This window comes from Aptenodytes patagonicus, chromosome 5 (assembly GCF_965638725.1).
Source record: "Aptenodytes patagonicus chromosome 5, bAptPat1.pri.cur, whole genome shotgun sequence".
Classification (NCBI taxonomy): Eukaryota; Metazoa; Chordata; class Aves; order Sphenisciformes; family Spheniscidae; genus Aptenodytes; species Aptenodytes patagonicus.
Window position 1 is genome coordinate 59,301,489 of NC_134953.1, and position 25,443 is coordinate 59,326,931.

Sequence of the window (25,443 nt, forward strand, 5' to 3'; positions counted from 1 at the left end):
TTCAGAGAAGAAACACGGTCCTTCTCAATATCAGGAAGTTCTGCAATGGAAAACAGGGTCTTTTAAAACATTGCTCATCGAGATCCTACTGGTATAAACTGAAGCTGTGCTGACTTTTTAACAGAGGAGGGACTTACCCTCCTTCCCTATCTTTAATAGTCATATAGGCAAGAACTGGCTATGCATGCGTTTGCATAGAGATTGGGCTTGATTCTTGTTTGCACGCGGTGTATCTCACCCCAGCAGTGTAATAAAAGAATAAGGGAAATGAAGGAGAGTCAGCTGACCCATGATTCTGATGGCCTTCTGAAAGCACAGCTTTCCTGCCTTCAGGCTAATGGGAACTTCTGTATAACCACCAAACTCTGGATGCTTTCTGCCACTGTAATGGGCTAAAGCATCTGATCTGTTGCATAGAAAAAAATGTACAGGATCCATACCTGCACCTTCCCTCTCCCTGTTGGCACTTACTAAGCAAACTGAGAGAAGTTCTGCCACCAGTCAGATTGCCTCCAGGCAATCCATTCTGGCCGCTGATCGCTGTAAAACAGAAGCACTGGGCTTAATCAGCCCCTGGGCTGCCAGTATGACACACACATCCTTTAAAAAGCCGGGAGAAGAGCTTGCCCCACTGTGTTGAGAACCAGCATGCCACTGCTGGGAATCACTAAGGAACAGGATTCCTGGCTAAAGGACTTATTTAAGGGCCAGCCAGGAAGGAATGGCAGAAATAGGATTCTCTGGAGGTGGAGGACTTTTAGGGATCTTCCTTTGGGAAAGAAGGTTTTTTCTTCCATTCCAGAAATATCTGAGCAGGGGAGGAGAAAGAGACATGAATGAGGGTTTCTGGCTGCTTTCGCTGGATGGTTTGAATGGACAGAGTTTTGTTTTCTGTTTGTTTCCTTGAAATAAAGCCAATATTTGTTGAGCGGCTGTGCTGTGCTTAGACTGGAGGGTAGAGAAACCAGCTGGTGTGTCAGAGAGAAAATATCAGCACTTCCCCTCTCCCTGTTTCATCTCAGCTGTGTTCACCAGAATGCACAAATTTTGCTGGGTCTCATTCACCACTACACCATTTGTAAGACCAGGCCACATATTTGCTTTCAAAACACTACTTCTTGCTCATTAAAATTAAATCAGCATTCAAATTTACTTGTTAATGGGTTTTAGAGTCGTTTAAAAAGTTTTTAAAATTCTTAACATTTATTTATGAATAATAACACAAAAAGAGGCAGTGTTACTTTCTGGGTGCAGGCTCTTTCTAACAGACCGCAAAACCATCTGCCTATATAAAGATATATTGGATTCCACCACTTCTGCTGCGTCCATGTTCACTGCATTTTCTGTTACCGGATTTGAAAGCATCACCTAAAGAAACGTGAACACACACATGAGTCTGTAAAACATAAGCTATCAAAACCCTGATTTCACACATAGTTAGTAAAATTACACAACTCTGTTCTGTTAAACTGGTTGCTTTGTGGCCAGAATAATCACAGTAGCCTTTTAATTTTGATATTTTGAAAAAAAGGACAGAATCTTCTTGTTCTTTTTAATTTCCCCCTTCATTCTTTTATAAATCCCAGCAGACAGCTGTAAATGACACATGAATTTACCATTTGTTTTACTCATATTCAATACAAAGTTGTCTGGAAAAATCATGCAAACACCTGGGGGACATATTCAGTTATGAGAGGAGAGTATAGTATCATTTAAAGTGATGGCAGGCAGTGAGGCTGGAAATGAGGACAGAAAGAAGGGCAAAGAGTGCTCCAAGAAAAAATCTGGATTAATTTGCCTTTAAAAAAACCCAACCCCCAACAAAAACAGAGGGGGCAGTAAATCTGAAACATAGAGGCCCATGTGGCAAAATGAAACTATGCTTTAAGTTATCACTGATCTTAAGACTCATCCCAACACTCTTGATGGAGATTGACAATACGATAGCCCAGAAAACTTAAAAGTAAAATTATCAACTTCTTTAAAGCATTTTTCTGAAGTGCAGAGAGCTGGGTGGGTACATGCCTCTTGAGCAGTTGACTTACACAAGATAAAAGAGTGTAAATCCTAAAGATCAAAGGAACCAGTTAGCCTGGTCTATCTAAAAATTAGCATTGGTAACAACTCCAATCGTAGTCATTCATTTCATCATCTGTTTTCATCAGACTTAAGGAGCTGCGAAAAGAGCCACTGGTGAAGAAGTGCAGAAGTGAAAAGAAATTATTCCTGTTTGCAAAGAGGAACGGCCAACAGATCCTATGTACCCCAGCTCGTGAGTCATCCGGGAGTTTGTATTTTAAAATTCACAACCATTGCATGATACATATTTTAATATTTTCTGACAGAGAAGACATGTAAACCTCCACATTTTTCCTTACCTGGATAGCAAGTAAAACGTTACTTTTCTTTCCACTTCTCAGGGTTGCCCAGGAAGTCTATACATGGCCTCCCAGATCCCAGAGTACCGATCCTCTGCACAAAGGGAAAACATTCAGATGCTGTATAACTTTAAGATAGGACAGCTTTGTTGCTAGGCACTAAAGGAACTAGAGGTCATTACTGTTTGCCCTGTATATCTTGTATTTTTACATGACTCAGAAACCTATCTATCTACAGACTTCCTATCTATGGGACTATTTGCATGGTTTCCCAGATATGTTCCCGTTTTTCTACCCAGAAAAAAATCTGTCCTGGCAAAAACTGTTAAAATTTCTATACTTGTCCAAGACTTTTGGACATTCAATGACCAGGCTAGAACAACAGCTCAACAGTTCCTACCAGCCTGTTGTATTTCAGCCCTGCAAAATTTGATGAAAAATGCACTGATAAAATGAACAGCGGTATGCCGTAAGTCCTACCTGGAAGGTGTCCCTGCTTCTTATCCTGGAGAGATATATGGCAACACTACCCAGGTGACCCCTGACTGTTATCTTCCCCATTCTCCTCTGTTCTTTCTGATTTTTCAGGAATTCACAAATTCCTCTCTGAGGTTCTAGTTAACATGGTCATTGCCATGGCAATTTGGTGGGTCTGTTCTCCTCTCCTCCATGGCAAAGAGCTGTTAGGCTGACAGCATCCACCTCATGTTAACGACAGCCTAAGTGTTTTGAATCACTGCAGGATCAAACCAAGAACTGGATGCTACCATCAGCTGGGTTCCTGCCACCCTCCACAAGTCACTTGGAACAGCACCATTTTTAGGAGCTGAACAAGCCCTCATGAAGCAGCCAGCAGTGAATAAACACAACTGCCTTACAGTCAGCAGGATGAAAAACAACGGCATGTGAACCAGGCTCTCCCCATATCCCTCCCAGCTGCTGCAACAGCAGAATATGGGAGAAACAGCATACGACCCTTCTTTCTGCACCGGCATGGAACAATCCAGCATTTGCGCCATCGACAGCTATTGCACCGTGCACCGCAGCAGCTTTTGTAGGATACAAACCAATGATAGTGTTAAGTCTCGATCCTGCTCTGTTAAGTGGTCTGCATATTTTCAGGGCTGAGACTAACTACCAGATAAGAAACTAAGTACATAAATTATCTTGCAAAGACATTGCCTACAAAGCAATGTTTGAAAGGAGCAGTATTTATGCTGCAACGCTGAGCACTCAGAAATTAGGAAATGCCAGATTTATGGCTTCTTGTGCAATCTTCATGGCTTGGCTACTTAGGAAGGCTAGCTTCCTTCAGACTGGAGATTTTTTCAGCATAAACTAACTTGTGCTCACATACAAAAGTAATTTTAACATTTTTATCAAATATCTAATCCATTTGATGCCAACTATCTTTGGATACAGCTTATGTGAATCTACTTTGGAATAATTATTCCATTTCTGCACTGTTTCCTGCTATACCATAATATAGTGTCTGGACCATCTGGTTTTTTGTGCCTTCTCTAATGCTCCTAAGTTAGTTTACCTGGATTTGACCTCTTTGAAATGCTAGCACACAAGACACATACACGCCTTTACGGCTGGGACTAATGGTGGTTTTACATACTCAGCATCCCACCCACCCTTAGCGCGGCAGCTCGGTCATGCAGTTTTTGCCCTGGGACCTGCTGCCCTCTGCACAGCCTGAACTCCTAACAGGAGTTACTGGAATTATCAGGCTCTGAAGGCAGGTCTCAGAGTGCCAAGGGAGAAGAGGCAATGACCTTCCAGAGGAAGAAGAGCACTCACATTGCTCCTGCTCATCAGTGAACCCTGTACAGATCTCTATGAATATGACTGTCCACAGCCACAGCTGTACTTCTGACTGGGGACCTTAAACTTCTGTATCCCCTTCTTCTTCCAGAACTCAGCGTCACTGTATGGAGTCATGTTAAAAACCTAATTGTTCAGTTTCCTCCTTCTCCTTGTCTAGCAATATCCTTATTGCATTGGCACAGATATTTTTCAAGGCAACCATGGCCATCCAACAAAGCAGCTGCCCAAATGTACAGAAAAGCATATTCACAGTAAACAAGAGTTAGGTTCACACTGCCCAGCAGTCGTCCTCCTATACCTCTTCCATAGAAGTCCAGATGAATCACGGCATGATGTGGGAGGAATTATAGCAACATGCTGGTTTGAGCCAGTGCCCAGATCCTGACAGTCCTGGTAGATCCTGTGAGGAAAGGGAGGATTTCTATTCTGGACACTGCATGCTTAGCCTGAAAATGTACAGAGCCAGGTAAGCCACCATGGGGGAGGAGTGGCTGAGGTGGAGTAGCAAAAGTTTAGATGCAAACTTTTGGGACAGTCATACCAGCAGAAACCTGGAGTTCAGCATGGGCTGCTCAGCAGAGCTTTTACCAAGCCTCTGTACTGCCTTCAAGTACTAATTTGCCTTTTTTAAAAAAAGATAAAAATCTCTAAAGTGTTCGCATTCTTTGGTGCATAAAAGTACTTTGGAGACAAGAAAACATGCTATGAAACATAACAACAGAACAACAAATATGACTTCTAAGGTGGCTCCTGAGCCAAGCTGAATTCCCACCTTATAGCCCTGCGCAAGCAAGGTGAGACTAACCGGGACCAGCGCTGAGCCGCAATGGGGATGCCTTCGGACGCTGATCACCTTTCCTGCAGCTCACAATGAAACCTCAGAATAAGCCAGGCCTACTGGAGAGGAACCGGCTACAGTGAAGTTTGTTTAAACAACATTGGTTCAGCATAATGATTTTGGGTAATACCAATGAAAAACAGAGATGGCAGTCTTTAAAGAAAACAAGCTGTGGCCTTCACAGACCACGATTTTGTTTCATTTGCTGGAAAGCTGGGTATGAGAAGGTGAATTTAACCGGAACGGGGGAAATGCAGGCCTTGGCTGGGAAGTACTGCACCAGCCTCTCAGATCAGCTATGGAGGACTCGGGAAAGGGCTCAGGAGCCGGCACTGCAGAGAAGTCCTGTGTAAGGGCTGTGCAGGGCAAATCAGTCAGTGCCTCCATGGCAGCCTCCTTGCAGGGCGGCCTCCCTGAGGTAACTCACCCCAGGGTGCTGCCGAGGGGGGCTCAGAGGGTCATGCCCACCATGTTCCCTGTGACTGGGCCCAGTGGGGTTCCTCTCTCCAGAGCAGGGAGTCCTTGCCCTCCTCCCTGGTTGCGGAGGTCCCCCACCTTCGTTTTCCATCCCCTCACATCTGCCACGCTGCAGCGTTCATCCCCCCGCAGCCCTCCACCCCGTCTCCTCCACCCTTCCATCTTCCTCACATTTCCATCTTCCTCACCTGCCTTGCCGCTCCCCTGGCTCCTACCTCAGCCCTCGCCACCTCATCGGGACTCCCCAGCCCCTCCGGCCCACCTTCCCTCAGACATCCATCTTGTTTCCCAGATCCAGACTTAGCCCAACTCTTCCTGCGCGCGAGGTGCACATCGCAGAGAGACTTGTTGCTCTTCTGTAGCTCCATAGGATCCATCCCTGTACATGCCCGTACCCCCAGGAACCACGGCGGCAGCTGCTCCATCCTGTGCAGAGAGGAAAAGGATGCAGACAGGCCATTACTGCCCAGTGCAAAGTAACTCATACCTTATTAGTGAGCTGAATAAAGCATGTCTCAGGCTGTGTGGGATCCACCGGCCATGTGTTACACAGCCCTGCTCAAAAGGACATACTCTGCCTTAAGCGGCGCTTTGGGCTTGGTGTGAGAAGGGCTAAATATGATGTCTGCTGTTAGGAAGTCACTTGTCCTTTTCTGCCTCTTTTGGCCTTAAAATGTAGGCAGGTGTGTGTGAAGGCAGGTGAGCTCACATTAAAGGGTATTTTTTCCAAGGGTGAGATGTTTTGCTCATGCGCCCCATGGCTCTTGCCGCCTGGCTCCTCATCTGGCCAGTGGCTGAATCATCCCGCAGCTGCGCTGAGAGCGAGCATCCAAACGCAAGCGACCTGGCAGTGCTCCTTCTATAGGGACCCATCAATTACAGACCGCACCATAAAGGCAGCACTTTCTGCCTTCCACAGCTCGGAATCGACCCAAATAAGCTCGCTTGTGTTTACACTGAAGGTGACTGGAGATAAGTGTTATCCTAGTTCCTGTTAGTTACTGTTTCGAAATGTTCCTGGATTTTTTTTAAACTATGGAAATACCTACCAAAAACATTTGAGTGTGTATAGATACATGTACCCACGTACATAAACAAACATACGCACATTGTACAAGCAGCAGTTGTGGTTTGAAAATTCACGTGCTTCGTATGAATCTAATAGATATTTCTGTTTTGTTTTAAATTCCTCAGATGTGCGAAAAAATAACCCAACAACTTCTTCATATAGGCCATAGGTTGCAGCATTGGAAAATGTTCCTTTGTGCCTTAAGGTCAAAACTCATTAACCAACAGTTGCTGTTCCCCTCTGCAGGAGCAGATAAACCACGGGGTTTAGGGTGCAAATCAGAAAATTAAGGCAGTACCAGGTTGCCAGTTCAAAACTGTTAGACACCATTCCCGAATGTGTTGCACTGGTAAAAGGAAAATAAAGGACACCACAGATGCTTCTAATAATTCCAATTTCAAGTCAATTTTCCTTCCTTTGTCTTAAAGAGCTTTTGATGTGTAGTCACAATATTGTCTCTCTCTCTCTGTTTTTAATAATTTTATATTACCTCAGCAATATAACTGTCCTGAAATATACTGAACTTTAATCTTTGAGAGATCAAACAGGAAGAAATATGATGGAATAGAGAGTGACTGACTTGGGGGCAATATTCTCTCCTCCTATAAAAGACAGCCCACAGCAAGATAAAAATTGCTTCTCAGATTCCATGAACATCACATCTTTAAGAGAGGCTTTCAGGCCCATGGAGAGAGCAGACTTGAGGCCACAAAAAAACGTCGTCATTGAAGATGCAGCCAAAAGAAAGCATGCTCTCACAGAACTTGAGGATGTGGTTTGGGTGACTACATGCTTTAAGATTGGTCCCAGCACCCTCAGACCTCCTTGGTTTAGCCATGCTCTGCCAGTCTAACAGCCGAGAATCGTTTGGCTACTGTCTTTTCACTGGAATAAATGTGCTGGCTCTGTCTCAAGCAAAATAAGTGTCTGGGACAAAGGTGCAAATTTGCATACCATGAAGACATTGTGATATCTGGGGAGGGGAATTTAGGAATCAGTACGCAGATCTTATGGATGCAAAGGAGGTGCTCTTTCAAAATGCACCTAGTGCTTCCTCTCCAAAAGACGTTTGTTCTCCATCAGCTTAACCCAGTTTCCTTGTTTTTCCACTGAGGTTCTCCAGCAGAACCAGAGGTGGTGAAATTCGGCTTAGCATGGCTGCTCATTCCATTCCCTGACCACACAATGATGATGAATTCATATTCTAGAGAAATACTGGTTAAAATATTGTAACATACAATAAAGATGCTGTAATTTTTTCTGACAAATAAAAAATTGACCTTTTTTTGTTTATTGTAGTACTTTGGAACAACAGTCAGGTTTTGAACAAAATTATTCTTTTGAACAAATGTGTTAACATGTCTCTCTGCTGGCTTGGGAACCTGCTTTATAACAAACTCTGTGCACACATCAGAACCGTTTGTGAACTTGTGCTGCAAGATCAAATTTCTCATAGGTACAGGTTGAAGGTACAGGGTTTCATCAAGTTCATTAAAACTCCTGAGGACTCTCCAGGAGGTAGAAAGCCTGACTCAGACACAACTAAAATGAATGCAAAGACTCCTGTGGATTTCAGTGTGTTTTATGTCAAGCCATAAGCAACAATGAGAAGAGTATTTTTCACAAAACTGGCCTTCCTATGAGATTACCACCTTTGCCACATGTAGACAGCCCTGTCTCCCTACCTGCAGCTTTATTGTGTTCATGAATTTCTAAGTAATATATAACTTATAACCAGTTATTGTGTCTTATGCTTGTACAGGGAGGGTGGATAATTGAGTCATAGCCACCTTAGCACTTTGGTGTACTTAACACCTAGTGTGACATGGTACGCAAGGACAGAGGGTGGCTTAGCCCATCACCCTCTTCCTACCAGCACTCCGCCGTGCCTCCTGAAAGGCAGTCCTGGCTATGTAGCTCCTCCCTTTAGCCTGAGCTGCGCCTAGCCTACCTTGACCAAGCTAGGCCTAATGGTATATAATTATATAAATTTATAATATATATATAGTATATATTAATGGTATATAATTATATGTTCTGGTAAAACCAGAAAACAGGTATCCTTTGGTCAAACGAGTCCACTTTGTGAGGAGGCAAAGACATCGCTCATACATATTGAAAAGAGTGAATCCTGCCAACGAGCCAAATACCTTCTGATAAATACAGTAACCAGAGCCAATAGACGCTGAAGGTACTCATTGCATAGAATTGGGTCCATAGGGAACAGCATGTGTTTGTACTTGAGATAGTTTTTGTATCATCACCTGCCTTACCGTCAGGAGTGTTTTGAGTTAGGTGGACATTTCAAAGTTCTCCTGGTGTACATAGGTTACAGAACAGTATTGGAACAACAAGCAAGTGTAATAGAGTATTTCCAAGCCTGCAACCTTCTTGGATATCCTTATTCATGTAAAGCAAATAGTTGATTCCTTTTTGACAATTTCTCATGCTCTGGATAAACATATGCTGGTATTTCTGAGTTTTCCAGCCCAAATTTCTGCACAAGTAGTTCTCTGCTTTACCTTCTGCTTTCAATCCAGAGAATGTAGAAACCCACTATAATCACTCCTCTGTGGGAACAAAGGATACAAATCTCCATTTCAGTCTCTGCATTTTGGTCTTTAAATCAGGAAATATTTATTCTTTTTTACAGAAATATAAGCTAACCTGGAGGGAATGAGATTCTCCAGATTGAAGGCTTACTAAACAGTGTTTATTCAGAGTTTTATTTCCAAACCTCTAGAGCTTCTCAATCCATTACTGCATTTCCAACAGTCTTGGCTGTCCTATCTCTTTGAAGGAAGAAGGGATGATGATTCTAGCATGTAGCATTAGGAATCTGGAAAATTCCCTCTTCCTTCGTTTGCCACAAAAATAGCTTTCATCTGTATGTCTGCATTCCCACCTGAGGAGTAACTCCTTAATTTCTGGCAACATTTATCCTCCACATTATCTAATTGGTTTTTAGAAGATTTTTTCCCTCTAATCTCTCCCTGATGAATTCCTGCCTCTCTACGTTAGCATTTGTTCCCTATGTACCGGTTGTGAGCCAGACTATGATTTCAGCCTCGCAGTTCACAAACTTCACCCGCTGAGAGAGGGAGAGAAGGGCAGGAGGAGGTCTTTGCAAGAGTTTTCAGGTGTATTGTTGGGTGCTGGTTTACATCTGTGAGTCTAAAAATATTTTAACCTTAAGGACCCAGCTTACTTTGAAATAAAGGAAAAACCCTAAATTGAGCTGTGAGTGGGCTTGCACTGTAGCTCCTGTTTTTTTAACATAAAACCACAAAGCGTGTGAGGGACTATTTTATGACTCCCATTGCTGCTCCATTAAGTATTAGGTTACTGCTTTCCTATCAGGGTGATTAAAGCTAAGTATGCAAATTCACAGCTAAGCTTACCTGCGTCAGACGGTGGTCCCATGGGAGCAAAGTGTGTATAGCACTGATGTGAGGATGGTTTGACTCGAGTGTGGCTCACGCTTGTCTTTACAGAATTGAACTGAATAATGGCATTATGCCTAATGTGTTCGGATTTGCCCTGATGGGATATGTATCATTTGTCATCCCAACTGGCAGAGACCATCTGTCCAGATGTCTCGTGAGCTGCTTCCATGGTTGTCTTTTCCAGCCTGTGTAGATGAAGAGAGCCACCTGAAGATACTTCCATTTTCTTCACACATTCACCCAGTGGAGGCTGTTACTTGACAGTGATGAGAAAATACTTTGATGTCACTGATCATGATATCTCAGTATCTTTTTCAGCCATGTTTTTGCACAAATATCTGTGTGTCAACTATGATGCAAAGATTCTTATTTCTCCATTGACTTCATTTACAGCATGTTTTTTACTGAAGATTTTGCAGTAACAGCATAACCTAAGGACCACAGACTTGTTTGGCTGCATATGGTTTCTTTCTTCTTACATATGTTTCTGAAACCATATACGTACGAAGTGGAAGACTGTCTTTAAATTGGCACTATCGAAATTTCAAGCCCTTAATGGTACAGGCTAAGAAATCCCATAGGAAAAATGGGTGAAAAAAAAGGCTTCTTCCTTCTCAGTGCATTTGATGCTTAAGGTGCAAAAGAATTGTTTGCACTGACGCAACCACTCGAAAAAGTATGCAGGAGTAGATGAGAGAAAAGATGGATCAAGAACGACAATACAGTAACTGTCTGTTGAACAAGATGCCAAGCGAGCGCTGCAAAGCAGTGTATGTATATAAGTGAGAAAGAGCAATCCCCTAGCCTCTGGTTATGTCAATAGCTATGGCTCAGAGAAAAACATCTCATCCATTCCTATAAAACACCTCTGTTCAAAAGTAATTTTTTAGCATTTGAGTCTGATAACCTGACACAGGTATAGAAGTTAGTAAGATGTAATTATTGTCTGAATCTTCAGTCAAAACTAAATTTTAGCTAACTTGTAACATATTTTCGTTACTGATCCAGCCGTAAATTCAACCCACATGGAAGCTGACATCTCAAATTCATAAAGTATCTCAGAAGTCACAAAAGTCCTTACTATATAATTACTGATTGTTCTTAATCTGCAAGTATGGTTTCACACATGTGCAATGGAGAGGAAGCTTGACAGCTCTGGATGCAGCTGCAATACGAGGTACCATGAAAGCTCATAGGATGCAGTGGACATAAAACTTAAGTGAGGGGCTGAAAGGGCGGTGCTGGCCCTTGGTACAGAGCTAAACGGCACCGACGAGATCACAGCAAAGACTGCATCATTCTCACGGGGTAGTTTTGCCGTCCCGCTTCTTTTGTGTGCTCTGCAAGTATCTGCACGGTCAAATATTCATTTAAGCCGCTGTATGTTACCCCTAAGTAATCTGTCTGAAAATGTTATTTGCAACACTCTCACGTCCCATTCAAAGTGAGCATTTCAGCAGACTCCCTACCTGAGCTGAGTGAGCGGATTTTAGCTCTCTGTTAAATACGAAACTTTTCAAATATCTTACACCAAGATGGAATAAATACCGGTACGTTAAAACAATGTTTTAATAAACAGCAGCATAAAATAATCAGTGTTTAATATCATCTCTGGCATGTGAAATACAAAAATGCACATATCTTAATTAGAAAATAGCCTTTGTCATTACATTTTCATGCTTGCCTAATTGAAATGCCCATAATTAATAAATCAATCATCAAGTAATACAGTGATTAAATGCATGCAGTGAAAACAAAGAAAAATATTTGTATAAGGTAGTGGCTGAATATCACCATAATATATTCAAGAACATCTACATCAGGTTAAAAATAAAAAGAAACAGACCAAGATATAAAATGCAGAGATGTATTTTCACTTCTGCTGTACAAAACATTATCACACTTTTGTGCAAAAAGATAAAAATAAAGTCATATTATACAACATTGTCAACTGAGCAAGATTGTTTTCATTCCGTGTACAATAAAAATACCATTCAGTACAAAAAAGTCTGTGAAAAACTGTAATGTACACAGCACTTTTGTAACTCATTAAAGTGGTTTCAAATGAATAATCTCGATTGCTTATACCTGAATTAATTTTTAGTAATTATACAAATGTCATATTTCTAAGTTGCAAGTTAACACTAATTCACATTATTAGAATTGATAGACAAAATTGCTATCAATGGATTTGCTGCCTCATGGAATGTGAGTTTCCCTTTTTTCAGGGTTACTGGAGTCATAGTTACTGAAATTACACATTGATCTGAAACAATAAATATTCCTGGGAAAACTGATTGTCATATATAAAATTGTGGTTTGGAGCCTTTCCATTAAACAGTTGCATAGCAACAAAAGGATATAAAATTTCTGCTTTAACTACTAGATTATGAAATGTTATCTTTGAATAAGTTGATTCAGGTTCTGAAATTAAAATACTTTAATTTCATTTCCTTTAAGGCAATTTCTTAAACTCCAGCCATCTTTAGCAGCCAATAGCAGATGATTTTTGTAGACTGCAAGTTGATAACTCAAGCTATTGTGCTGTCATATAAATGACTCTTTTTGGTCTGAATCTGAACGCAGACTCCCAACTTAACAAAAGACCAAAATCCTACCTGAAGTAATTTATCCAGCTCTCAGATCACATATTTGAAACATAATCCTTGACTGCAAAATTTACAAATATTTTAACTAGCTATTGGAACTGAAATTGCACACCCAGTAGATCTCCGAATATTTGCATCTCCTAAAAAAAGAGACAAATATTAAAATCTGTTTTCAGTATAAAAAAGTTTCTGTGATTTAAACCACATCAGAGGTTTAAAAAGCTGTGAAAAAAGCATATGATAAAATGTTTTTATTTAAAAAATAATCCCCCTTCCCCTTTTTGAATTGTCGGTGGCACTTAAAGAAACAATGCATCCATTGACAAAGCTGAGTATTCATACCACAATGATCTTTGTCTGGTTGAGTCTGCCCATCCTGTTAAGCAGTTAAACTTCACAGAAGATACTTGCTGCAATGTCTGTTAAACAACCAGAAGAATCTTTAATAAAATATTTGAATATAAATCTTTTCTACGACTTTCTAGTTTGTATTGTAAATAGTTATATGTACAAAGGCCTCGCTTATTTACAATTCAGCTGAAATCATAGATTCATTAGGTCCATGGATGCTGGAGTCTCCTAATAGGGAAGACTGCTTTGAGTCAATTTTGTACGGTTTCTGAGTTTTATTTCCAAAAACTGTAATACCGATTCCCCCTGGATGACTAGGAATTGACATATGAGATAGCAAAGGAATATTTGCTTCCTGGTTGGATCCCGAAGACGGCAAACTAGTGACGTGACCTGTGCTAGTCGATCCACTGGCACTGCTCGGAGAACGACTCTTTGGAGGAGGACAGTGCTGGATGACCCTGGGTGGACCTTGTGGTTGGTAGTGGGCAGCTGGGAAAGCAGCGTATCCTGGTGGAATCGGGTACCCATTGATCGGGATATATCGCTGGTTTTGAGGTATTGGTGGTCCGATGAACCCGGCGATTTGGCCTTGTGGTATACCTTGTGCTGGAAACATGTAGTTAGGGTACCTAGGATTACTGAGATTACTAACTGGACTTGCGCTGAGGGAAGTCGTTTGAGTGGTGGCATTCCCACCGGAGGGGGTAGTAGAACTAGTGTGACTTGAAAGACCCTCCCACGAGCGCAGCCTGGCATGGATTTCTTTAAATCGTGGCCTCCGGGATGGCAGATCATGCCAGCACTCTGTCATCAGGCTATACATTCTGGGAGGACAGTCTTCAGAGCATGGCAGCAGTTGTCTTTTCCTGATCATCTCTATGACTTCTTGATTACTAAATCCATAATACGGTTGAAGTCCAAAGCTGAATATTTCCCATAAAACAACTCCAAATGACCAAATATCTGAATCAGAAGAGAACTTGCCGTACATAATTGCCTCTGGTGGCATCCAGCGAATTGGCAAGAGAGACTTGTTTTGAACTCTGTAATAATCTGCTGAGTAGATTTCTCTTGAGAGTCCAAGGTCTGAAATTTTCACATGAAGTTGTTCTCCAATTAAAATGTTACGAGCAGCGAGATCTTTATGGACAAAAAAATGACTTGATAAGTACTCCATCCCTGCTGCAATCTGGACTGCAATATGCAGGAAATCCCCATGGTCCAGGCTGGATTTTACAGTCCCATCCTCATCGCTGCTGCATCCAACATCTGAATGCGGCGATCGCATGATGAGGAACTCATGAAGGTCTCCTTGATTCATGTACTCGAAAAGCATGCAGACAGGTTGTTCCTGGGTCACAACACCTAAGAGGCAAACGATGTTAGGGTGATGGAGCTCAGCCATGAGAGATGCTTCTTGCTGGAACTCTGCCCACTGCTGGGGGTTGTTAAAGTCTTTTAGTGTCTTGATAGCAACAAGCTGCGCATGATCCATGCCTGGAAGGTAGAGATGTCCCTTGTAGATCTTGCCGAAAGCACATTCACCCAGTTCTTCCATGAAACGAACGGCAGACAGAGGCAACTCCTTAGCCTTACTCTGTTAAAGAAACGACAGCAAAAACACATCAGAAAAACAGGACTGAAAACATATTTTTAAGTAAAAGATCTTTTCGCACAGGACGTCTGAAAGCCAAGCAGACCGACACAGGAACTCCCTGGGCCACATACCCATTCGGCAATGATCCTGCTCAGCCCTGTGAGATGCGGGCACTGGTGTGACAGCATCAGCCCCAGGCCAGATACAGCCTGAGGGACACCAGTACCCTAACATCAGCAAAGCTCAGGGCTGAGTGCCACCTAATCTCTGTGCACCCTGCTCCAAAACTAAATTTAGAATTACTTTTTACCCTCTACACAAGATCAGATAGAAGTAGTAAGTATTAGATCTAAATATATGCAGGAAGCATCAGCATTTGAGCAAAGGCATTTACGTCCTTGGGCTTGGGCATTTATATACTTAAATTGAATCTGACTAATTTCAGGAATTGAGGCAATTCACATACTTTAAGTAAGTACATGCTGAAGTGTTTTCTGGGCCAGGGCCTAAAGTTTTAGCAGAAAACTTTTCTTTTAAAACTATGTCCTTGTAGCCAATTCTTCCTTGACTTTGCAATTAACCCTTCAACGTACAGTAGAGACTATTTTGTTCACACTTGACTGAATGTTCAATCCTGAAACACGCAGGACAGAGTCAGCTGGAAAAATGAGATAGTGGTCAAAGAAGAAAGGCAAACTTTTTTAAAACTCTGTTGTTATTCTGGGTGCATATATTCACTCTTAGGCCATAAAGAAGTTGTGTTATTTTCAGACGTTAACTTCCACATGTGCTTGGAACACCTACACCCAAACCCACTCAGTTAGCGTCCTCAGTATAGCCGTAGGTAGTAATTTAAGGCTAATGAGTTTGGGATCTATGTTTTGCAAATTAGTGTAAACATTAGCATTTGCATTCCTGAAATAATATAATGGCAGCTTTACAGTGGCAATATAGGAAAAGAACTGACATTTAAAAAAATCATTAAAAAATGACGTTTTAGAATAAATGAATTCTAATCGTATTGACCACTTATGATTTTTAGACAAATACTGCATTAATAATAATAATATTAGTAGTAATAATAATATTAATAATAATAATAAAAAAAAAACATTTAAGCAGGCGACCAGTAGACTGTACGGTGATGGCAGGAAATTAGCTATATTGTTGAGGAACAGATGGTTTATATTATACAAATCCTTTAGGCTAAAACTTGTTTAGGTCTGGCATATTGTAAATTATATTTTAGTAATGAAAGTGAAATGACCTCTGTCTGACCTGAGGCTGGGTTCGTCTGTTTGAACCAACATTGTGGAAAACTATGAAAGAAAATGAAGTCATAAAGTTTTGGCAGGAAGGGCTCATTTCAAGTTAAGCGGTTATAAATCTGCTTAGTTTTTGTTTGACAAGTATTTGTCATACATCGGTGTACAAAATTTAAAGAAGTGTAAAATACATATGAGGCAGCACGCCAAAGTAAACCGAGTACAAAGGGAGAGCAGTAAGAGTGAAGCCCACCGCCTCTATCTCTTTATCGGCTCCTTCCATTAGGTGAATGACAAGACGAGCTTAGTTTATTATATTTTTTGAAGGCAATTAAAATCCCTTAAAACTGAAACAGGCTTTTGGATGAAATGCTAACGTTTTTATTTGTACGAGCAAACACACATCTACCTCAGTTGGAGCTTGACGTCTAAGACTGTTTTTACCCAAAGTTGACATTAATACTGGATACAGTATTTAAAAATAGGATTCTATTTCCTTTCTTTTAAAATTTTGTTTGAAAGGCAATCAAAACATTTGAGACAGGGAGAGCTGGGTTTCTCAGTGGGAAAATACAGACTTAGCATAAATAAGATGGAAAGCTTTTTGTAGCATATGACTGAACATAAAAAGAAAACAGTGCGGTCTATATTTGCAAACATTTCTGGGCAAGCTGCTTTCCTATGTTGTGTGCATAAGGCATCAGTGCGTCAGCAGCCTAGGTGGAAATTTTGACCTGATTAAAATGATGCTGACATTCCCATTATCTTCAGTTTAGCCAGGCTTGTACCCCAAATATCTAGTAGAACAGGGATCAAGAAGCAAATCCAAATTTATCAAAGCATTCCATGGAGGTTGGATTCAAGACATAGTTTTGATGCTTACCTAATTAAATGTTTTTTTGTATTGTAACCTACATTTTGGTATGAAGCATGTATTAACGAATAACATTTTCACCTACTCTAAGCTGTACATGAAAGTTGAAATTAAGAACTTTAAAGGAAAATCAAGATAAATTCACTGGGACAGTACGTGTGGGACTGAGGAGTTAAAATATAACAATAGACCAAACTCTGTCTGACCCCCTGAACAGATACCCCGCACAACAGTCCTGCTGGCATCCCGGCATCAGCACCCAGTGCCTATTTAAAACAGGAACCCTAGCATTAGCATTACACCATGTAAAAATGTCTCTGTATGCAGTTTGTATTACTAATGGGCAAAAGCAGCACTGCATTTTCCAGCACAGCCGCACAGTGAGTTTACTCTTATCACTGACTTAAAAGGAGTCTCCTACTGCTTCTGTGGGCTGGCAGTGAGCTGGAATTTTCCTCTGCAACAACCTTCTGTGTCTGCCCCTGACACACTGAGTCTGCGGCTCCACAGACACACGGGGCAGCACCCCGAAAGAGCAACTACTGCCTGGGTGGCACCGCTCCATCCACCCCTGCCCCTTGTAGTGCACTCCCTGTATGTCACAGGATACAGCTACTTAAGTCATTTTCCCTAGGTTGCCACAATTAACTCTTTATAACCTCATTCCATAAACTTGACATTTAAGAGCAAGCAATAGCGGCATCCCATAGCTGCTTTATAGAACTTAGGAAGAAAACTACTCCAGAATTTATTCAGAGATGGAGAACACAGCTCCTGAAATACAAGGGTAACCTTTCCTGATGCTGAGTGATTAGCTCTGCTGAAGGAATACCTACGGCAGCAATATTTGAAGATTAGAGTTCACATTGTTGAAACTCAATAAAATGAGAATTTGGATTCATGTTGCTATGTCATTTTGTAACAAAAATAACAGCTTACTCAAAGGCATGTCTGACTGTTTCAGATACTACAGTCTACACAGTTTCTATTCTAATTACTTGTAGACATTGATTTTCACTCTGAAATGCTTCAAAAGAACAATCTCCATCAAGTTGTTGAAGAGAATTGACATGGTGTGAAAAACAAGGCAAATACTCTTTCCAGGGCATTATTCTGCCTGTAGGTGGCAGAAGGCAGTTACAGCCCTGAAATGGGTGATACATACAGGTTTGTAAATTGGCTGCCCTGCCAATAAACAAGGAGCTCAAGGTTAATCACGCTTAAATCTTAAATGATTTTTAAAAATGCTTCATGAACCTGAGACTACAGTGAAGCAAAACACCACCAGCAACAAGATCCGCTATGCGTCAGCTGTGCTGGCCAGAACTGCAGGCAGATTTTTGAGGCTCTGTTTTGGTAATTTCTCTTTTTAACTGAGAGAATGGGTAAGCCTGAAAAAACAAGGAACAAATCTTTCCAAAGTGATTTCAGCTGAGTGAAAGATGATATATGACTACAGCAGACCCATGAAAAAACTATCTTGAGAAAATGCTGAATCACATCTTTATCTGCACTACTTTCTAACTTAAATGAGGCAATTTAGAGATGCTTCAGTAATGGGTTGCTTGCTTTATTACAAAAAACCTCCATCTCCTATTTATCCAGATACATGGACACATAGGAATTACCTCCACAGGTTCAGCACACTTGCTATGCTGCTGATGAGAAAAGTCCTTACAAAAATTACAGCTACAGGCACCAACAGAAACTGCAAGTTGGAAATCAGCTTAATATTTCAGTGCTGAGTTGATCAAAGCATTTCACTCCCCGCCTTTACAGACAGCAAATGTCAAAGCAGAAATAAGGGATTACCTTTGGTTTATAGGCGTTGAGCATTGACATCTCCACATTTTGTCCTCTTACGTGTTTAGGCTGTCTTTGAACGGGAGGAGAGGATGACTTCTGATTGTTGCGACAGATGCAGATGAAGAAGAAGAGTAAGGCTATGGCCAGGGGAATAGTAACACTTGGCACCAGGATATACAGGATTTCCATTTTATTCTTTTCCTTGGAATCCTTATAATCTGGTTCAGAAAAAAAACCCAAAACAATGAATGAAGTATCCCACAGAGTCAAATACATCCCTGGGTCAACTAGAAGAGTTAAGAAGAATAAAACATCCAGGTAATACTACTGCAATCCACCTTGAATGCTGTTTTATTTCCTTAATATTAACAGAGCAATTAATTTTGTTGAGTAACATTTCTATAAGAACACAGAATGGCCAGGAACAATTTCCCTGCAGCATGTCAGTTCAAACCTACTTATGGTCATGAAATAGCTGAATACTGTGAGGTGGCTATTGCTCGGAGTGAAATGAAGTAATGGTCTAATACAGGTCCACAGAAAAGTTAATTTCTAAAATAGTTTATGCAAGAAAGGCTCTGGTGGGATTATGGACTCCTTATTCTAATATGTATATTAGGTTTTGGTGCCATAGTTTCCTTAATCCAACAAAAATGTGGGGAGCTGTTAAAAAGGATAGTTTTACCCCCCTATTTATTTCCAGCCTCCTGTTCTCAACATCTCCTAGCATTGGCCAAAGCATTTGTGTGGCCACCCAGGGCACTGGAACAAGCAACATGTGCAACTGAAAACTTATTTTCTACTTAGTTTTAGGTGCAGGAGCAGGATGATTAGGGACTCTAGAGCAGAAGAAATTGAGAACACCTGGGAAATGGGAGGAAATGCATGGAAATGGCAAGAAATAGAGAGAACAGTCCTGTTTTTTATCCCAGGAAGTCAGGAAAGGGGTTCAAAGAGTCTGAACACAGACAAAAGCTGTAGCATAATCTTAAAAAAAAATCTTACATACTGAGGACTTGATCTAGAACGCAATCTGGCCGCTGTCATTAAAGACAACAAAAAAAGTTTTTACAAATATATTAATGACAAGAAGAGAGCCAAGGAGAATCTCCATCCTTTATTGGATGCAGGGGGGAACATTGTCACTGAGGATGAGGAAAAGGCTGAGGTACTCAATGCCTTCTTTGCCTCAGTCTTTAACAGGCAGACCAGTTATCCTCAGGGTACTCGGCCCCCCGAGCTGGAAGACGGGGACGGCGAGCAGGATGAACCCCCCGTAATCCAAGAGGAAGCAGTCAATGACCTGCTATGCCACCTGGACACTCACAAGTCTATGGGGCCGGATGGGATCCACCCGAGAGTGCTGAGGGAGCTGGCGGAGGTGCTCGCCAAGCCGCTCTCCATCATTTATCAGCAGTCCTGGTTAACGGGGGAGGTCCCGGATGACTGGAGGCTTGCCAATGTGACGCCCATCCACAAGAAGGGCCGGAAGGAGGATCCGGGGAACTACAGGCCTGTCAGCCTGACCTCGGTGCCGGGGAAGATTATGGAGCGGTTCATCTTGAGGGCGCTCACAAGGCATGAGCGGGACAACCAGGGGATCCGGCCTAGCCAGCACGGATTCGTGAGAGGCAGGTCCTGCTTGACCAACCTGATCTCCTTCTATGACCAGGTGACCCGCCTAGTGGATGAGGGAAAGGCTGTGGATGTGGTCTACCTGGACTTCAGCAAGGCCTTTGACACTGTTTCCCACAGCATTCTCCTAGAGAAGCTGGCGGCTCACGGCTTAGACAGGTGGACTCTTTGCTGGGTCAAAAACTGGCTGGACGGCCGGGCCCAGAGAGTTGTGGTGAATGGAGTTACATCCAGTTGGCGGCCGGTCACGAGCGGTGTTCCCCAGGGCTCAGTACTGGGGCCGGTCTTGTTTAATATCTTTATTGATGATCTGGATGAGGGGATTGAGTGCACCCTCAGTAAGTTTGCAGATGACACCAAGCTGGGCGGGAGTGTTGATCTGCTCGAGGGTAGGAAGGCTCTGCAGAGGGACCTGGACAGGCTGGATCGATGGGCCCAGGCCAACTGTATGAGGTTCAACAAGGACAAGTGCCGGGTCCTGCATTTCGGCCACAACAACCCCATGCAGCGCTACAGGCTTGGGGAAGAGTGGCTGGAAAGCTGCCTGGCGGAAAAGGACCTGGGGGTGCTGGTTGACAGCCGGCTGAACATGAGCCGGCAGTGTGCCCAGGCGACCAAGGCGGCCAATGGCATCCTGGCCTGTATCAGAAATAGTGTGGCCAGCAGGACTAGGGAAGTGATCGTGCCCCTGTACTCGGCACTGGTGAGGCCGCACCTCAAATACTGTGTTCAGTTTTGGGCCCCTCACTACAAGAAGGATGTTGAGGTGCTGGAGCACGTCCAGAGAAGGGCAACGAAGCTGGTGAAGGGTCTGGAGAACAAGTCTTATGAGGAGCGGCTGAGGGAACTGGGACTGTTTAGCCTGGAGAAAAGGAGGCTGAGGGGAGACCTCATCGCTCTCTACAACTACCTGAAAGGAGGTTGTAGCGAGGTGGGTGTTGGTCTTTTCTCCGAAGTAACAAGTGATAGGACAAGAGGAAATGGCCTCAAGTTGCGCCAGGGGAGGTTTAGATTGGATGTAAGGAAAAATTTCTTTACTGAAAGAGTGGTTAAACATTGGAACAGGCTGCCCAGGGAAGTGGTGGAGTCCCCATCCCTGGAGGTATTTAAAAGACATGTAGATGAGGCGCTTAGGGACATGGTTTAGTGGGCATGGTGGTGTTGGGTTGACGGTTGGACTCGATGATCTTAGAGGTCTTTTCCAACCTCAATGATTCTATGATTCTATGTTAAAGCACTGTCGTTTGATCTCAATAGGATTAAAGGGCTAATGGGAAAACCCACCCCTCTACCAGCTATATACTAATAGTGTGTCATCTGTGCAGGGCGGCAAATGCTGGCACAAAGGACACAGCAACGATGGTTGAAAGGAAAGCTAGAGCATGGATAAAAAAGAAGGATCCAGAAGAGGTTGGGAAGCCGGTTTATTTAACATAGTGCGAATGCTAGCTGCAATATTTGCTCCCTCTGCACACAGCTCCCTTCATAGCTAGGGAGCGAGTGATTAATTTTAGAAACATGAAACCCTCTTCTACCATTGCCCAGCAAGGCATAGCTGGGATATCAGACACTCACCTCCCTCCAGCTGGCTCTGGTTTCACAGGGCGTGTTGCTTAAAGGAAAGGTGCAGTGGGAGAGGAGACAGAGGCTCGGGGAAGGAGCTCATGTCCACGCAGCACCCGCTTGCGTTGACAAGGACATACCTTCCAGACGGACTGCTCCGAGCACGGGGATGCTGAAGCATGCTTTGCTCTGGTATTTCCCAGGAGCATTCATAAAGTTTAGGGTATAATTACACATGGATTAACACACTAACTGTAGGGCACCCCGAGAACTTTGAGGATCATCTTGAGCTGCAGAACTGGTGGCCGTTGCCTGGTTGTTTCTGAGGGAGATGGTGAATGTTTGCAGCAGCATCGGGCTTAGTGGATTCTGGCAGAATGGGGAATGTTTTATTATTCCTACAGGGTCATTTCAGTTTGTTTCTCTGTGTTTTCCAGGCTGGATTTGTAGAAGTGCTTAGCGGCCCACACAGATATCTTTTATGCACTTAATTAAACATGAACTTGATCTGAAGCTTGGGTTTGACTCAAATTGTGACAGAAGCAAAGTTCAAATGGTTCTGGATGTCACTTTGCATAACCCCTCTCCTCTTACAGGCTCACGCTGTTCTTCTGCTCCCCCCACGCTCCTTTTTGACCATTCTTTTTAGACTAAGATGTGCCATCTGTTTTTTAATTGAGAGGAGAGGTAGTCCAAATATTTCTACGGCCTTTGGGAAACAAGAGAGGACTAAAGCACCGTCCCTGTTACAGTTTCCCTCTGCCCAGCAAAAGGGCAGCATGTGCTCTCGCTCTGTCTTCAGTGAACATCCAGCTCTACAGTGTGGACCCACTGCGGGTTTCTTTCATGAGTTGCTGCCCTCTAGCATGGACACACAATCAGTGCCTTCCCCTCTCCTTCAAAACCTTCCTATGTTTGTCTTTGCTAAGCCTCAGGCTTGAATTGCTCCATGTTTCACATCTTCCTATATTCAGGTTGACAAACTGTTATAAAACGAATCTATTGCAGCTTGTGAGACAACTGAAAGATACAGTTGAAGAAAGAAAAAGAAAGCATCAGCACGAGGCAAATGGAGACCTGGGCACTAGTTCATCACCTGAGCTATTCCAGTCAAAGGGAATTATTATTCTTATTAAGTAGCAGCCCCTGCCGTGAAGCCTCATTAGGTTAATAGGTTTCTTGGGAGCCACCCTAATTAAATCCATTTCCCATCTAGGCATGTCCTGGTGAGGCAGAATGCACAATACTTACTAAAATGTACCTGACATGGCTCTTTCAGCCAGTGCAAACCCAGCAGAATGCAAGTCCCACATGGTATTTTGGTTTTAATATGCAGATTAACATTTAACAATTAAATTACTACTCACCTGATATAGCTCTATTTGTCTGTATTTAGAATAATAATGTCATATAACCCAGCTGTACAGCGAGTACCATTTAAGGCAGTGGTGAGAGGTAATTAAAACCCTTGTCAGGAATTCTTCAAGCTAGCCAGCCTATCTCATTTATTATCTAGTAAAACGTTCAAATCGGAGTCTTTTGCAACACATCCAAAAGCATCCTGCTTTCAACTATTTCAGATCAAAAGACTGAGCCAGTCCTGGGTTCTCAGAGCCCATCTAGAGGGGGCCTGGCAAGCAGCCCCCCCATCAACTCTTAATTACCCAATTATCCAGAAGTTGTAGAAAACACAAAACGCACATGGCTGAAAGGTCGTACAGCAACAGTTCAGTGGAGTACAGAAAGCTCAACAGCATCGCTGGCGGTGGACATGCAGAGACCCCTGAGCTTGCCCAAACCAAGCTGCCCAACCCCCCCCCGGGGCTGAGCTACATCTCCTCACCCGGATCAGCCCAGGCATCTGCGCCTGCAGCCGTGCAGCTCCCAGGGTGGAAAGCCAAGAACTGACAGTACACTAAGGGGAGTCCTGCTGATTGCTACTTAGATCCAGAATTTTGTACTGAAAGGCTGAAGAAGATCTTTGGAACAGTTTATATAGATTGAACTATTCTTGTGTAGTCAGTCTATCACTGTGCCTCATTAACAAGAAAAATGACAGAAGTTAAATGCATTGAAATAATAGCAAAAGAGATACAGGACTCTAAAAAGCGTATATGAATGTTAGAGAGGGTTTGAGATGCACATGATATAGCCCACACTGTCTGCCTTTCCCCTGATCTACTCTTTCAGTAAGAACATAATTTAGATCCCATTTTGGCATCTATTCCCATCTTTCCATTAATTGAAAAAGACTTTGGAGCAGGCTCAGAACATGTCTCATTGCAGGAATGTTCATAACCATAACCAGAAATAATTTAATTTGGTTCTGGCTATCAAACAGTAACATCAAAAGGTATTTCCTTTCCAAGGGGAAAGGTAATGTTACTGTGACAACTTGTAGGCAACATAAAATTTTGAGTGAAACTTTGTACCGTGAATTTCCAGAACATTTCTGGATGCATATCTGGCTTGTCCATGCAAATAGCTTTATTTTTGTCTTGGCACACTATCAATATTGGTATTTTTAAATGCAGATAAAACAATTAGGAACCATTGTTCAGGTCTTCCACCGGGTCTCAGAAAAGCAGAATAAAATGAGAGCTGAATCTCCATTTCTGTTCATTTTGCAAAACCAAAATGCAGCCAGGGCAGTTCTGTGAATACAAACTTAAAATACAGCTAAGAGGATCTGGCAAAGTAATCTCTGTTTTTTAAAGAAGGCCTGAGCTCTGTTAAGTGAGGTTTGCATTTATTAAAATGGCTTTTAATAAAGCAAGCAAAATGGAGAATGTATTATAACCACTTTGTGGATCAGCATCAACAGTGCAACTTCTGTGATCCGATTTAATTTGGACTCAGGAGTTGTACTGATCCTAACAGCAACCTGGAAAGCCTGGGACGCTCGGGCTGGTAACGCACTGCTGCTTCACCCCCTTCTGGGGAGTGCTCAGGTATTCCCTAGTAAAATATTTTCATGCCACCACTTTGCCAGCTGCACAGGCAGTATGTGCTCGAAGATCTCCTTGGGGTAGGGATGCTGTGGCTTTAGCTACAAACACTGTAGTTAGCCTTTCCTACAGCTCTCTTTTCAGGGATTCAAAAAAGACACTTTGGGCACAGCTCCCCCGAGCTCCTGTTTTGCAGGATAGCTGTATGGACGTGACAAAACCGTTCCCCTTTTTGTTCCAAAATGAAACGTAAAAAAGGTCAGTAATTACCACAGGCCGGGACGTCACAAAGCTCAGACTTAAAGTTCTCATCTAAGGTGAAGCACCATGGGGCATCCTTCTGGTTCCCTGGGTTGCGGCAGTAGGAGTGGCCCCCATTGAGCTCAGGGTACCTGATGGCGGTGAAGGTGTGGGTGTGAGGGTACTGCGAGTTCCACGGCTGGCACTGCCGCCCTGACCTGGTCACGCTCACCGTCCCCCGGTAATCTACTCCTGTGCTGTTGTAGCATTTGTGATCTGAAAGAAAAAAAAAAAACCCAAAGCAATAGTTGGTGGCAGCAAGGCAGATGGCCACAGCACCTGGGGGAGGCGAGCTGCCGGCATCCCCCAGCTCCAGCGTACTGCTGCTGGCCCAGGGCCGGTAAACCCAGTTTGAGAGCACGGGCTCCCAATTTGCTGCGGCTGTAACACAGGGCCTGCTTTGCATTCACATTCCTGGGAGGATTTAAAGCTTATGCTTCTGTAATGAAAA

The 25,443-nt window shown here is 42.8% G+C and overlaps 1 protein-coding gene across 2 annotated transcripts in view; it reads right to left on the reverse strand.

The window, feature by feature from the left end:
• Nucleotides 1-11,625: 11,625 nt before the first annotated feature.
• ROR1 (receptor tyrosine kinase like orphan receptor 1) overlaps nucleotides 11,626-25,443 on the reverse strand; it is a 185,740-nt gene continuing 171,922 nt past the window's right edge. For both annotated transcript variants that reach the window (XM_076340006.1, XM_076340007.1), the window contains exons 7-9: nucleotides 24,963-25,208; nucleotides 18,553-18,764; nucleotides 11,626-14,601 (exon numbers count right to left, since the gene is read on the reverse strand). In XM_076340006.1, coding sequence (XP_076196121.1) covers nucleotides 13,177-14,601; nucleotides 18,553-18,764; nucleotides 24,963-25,208 — 1,883 coding nt within the window. In that variant the 3' untranslated portion in view covers nucleotides 11,626-13,176. The remainder of the gene's footprint in view (nucleotides 14,602-18,552; nucleotides 18,765-24,962; nucleotides 25,209-25,443) is intronic.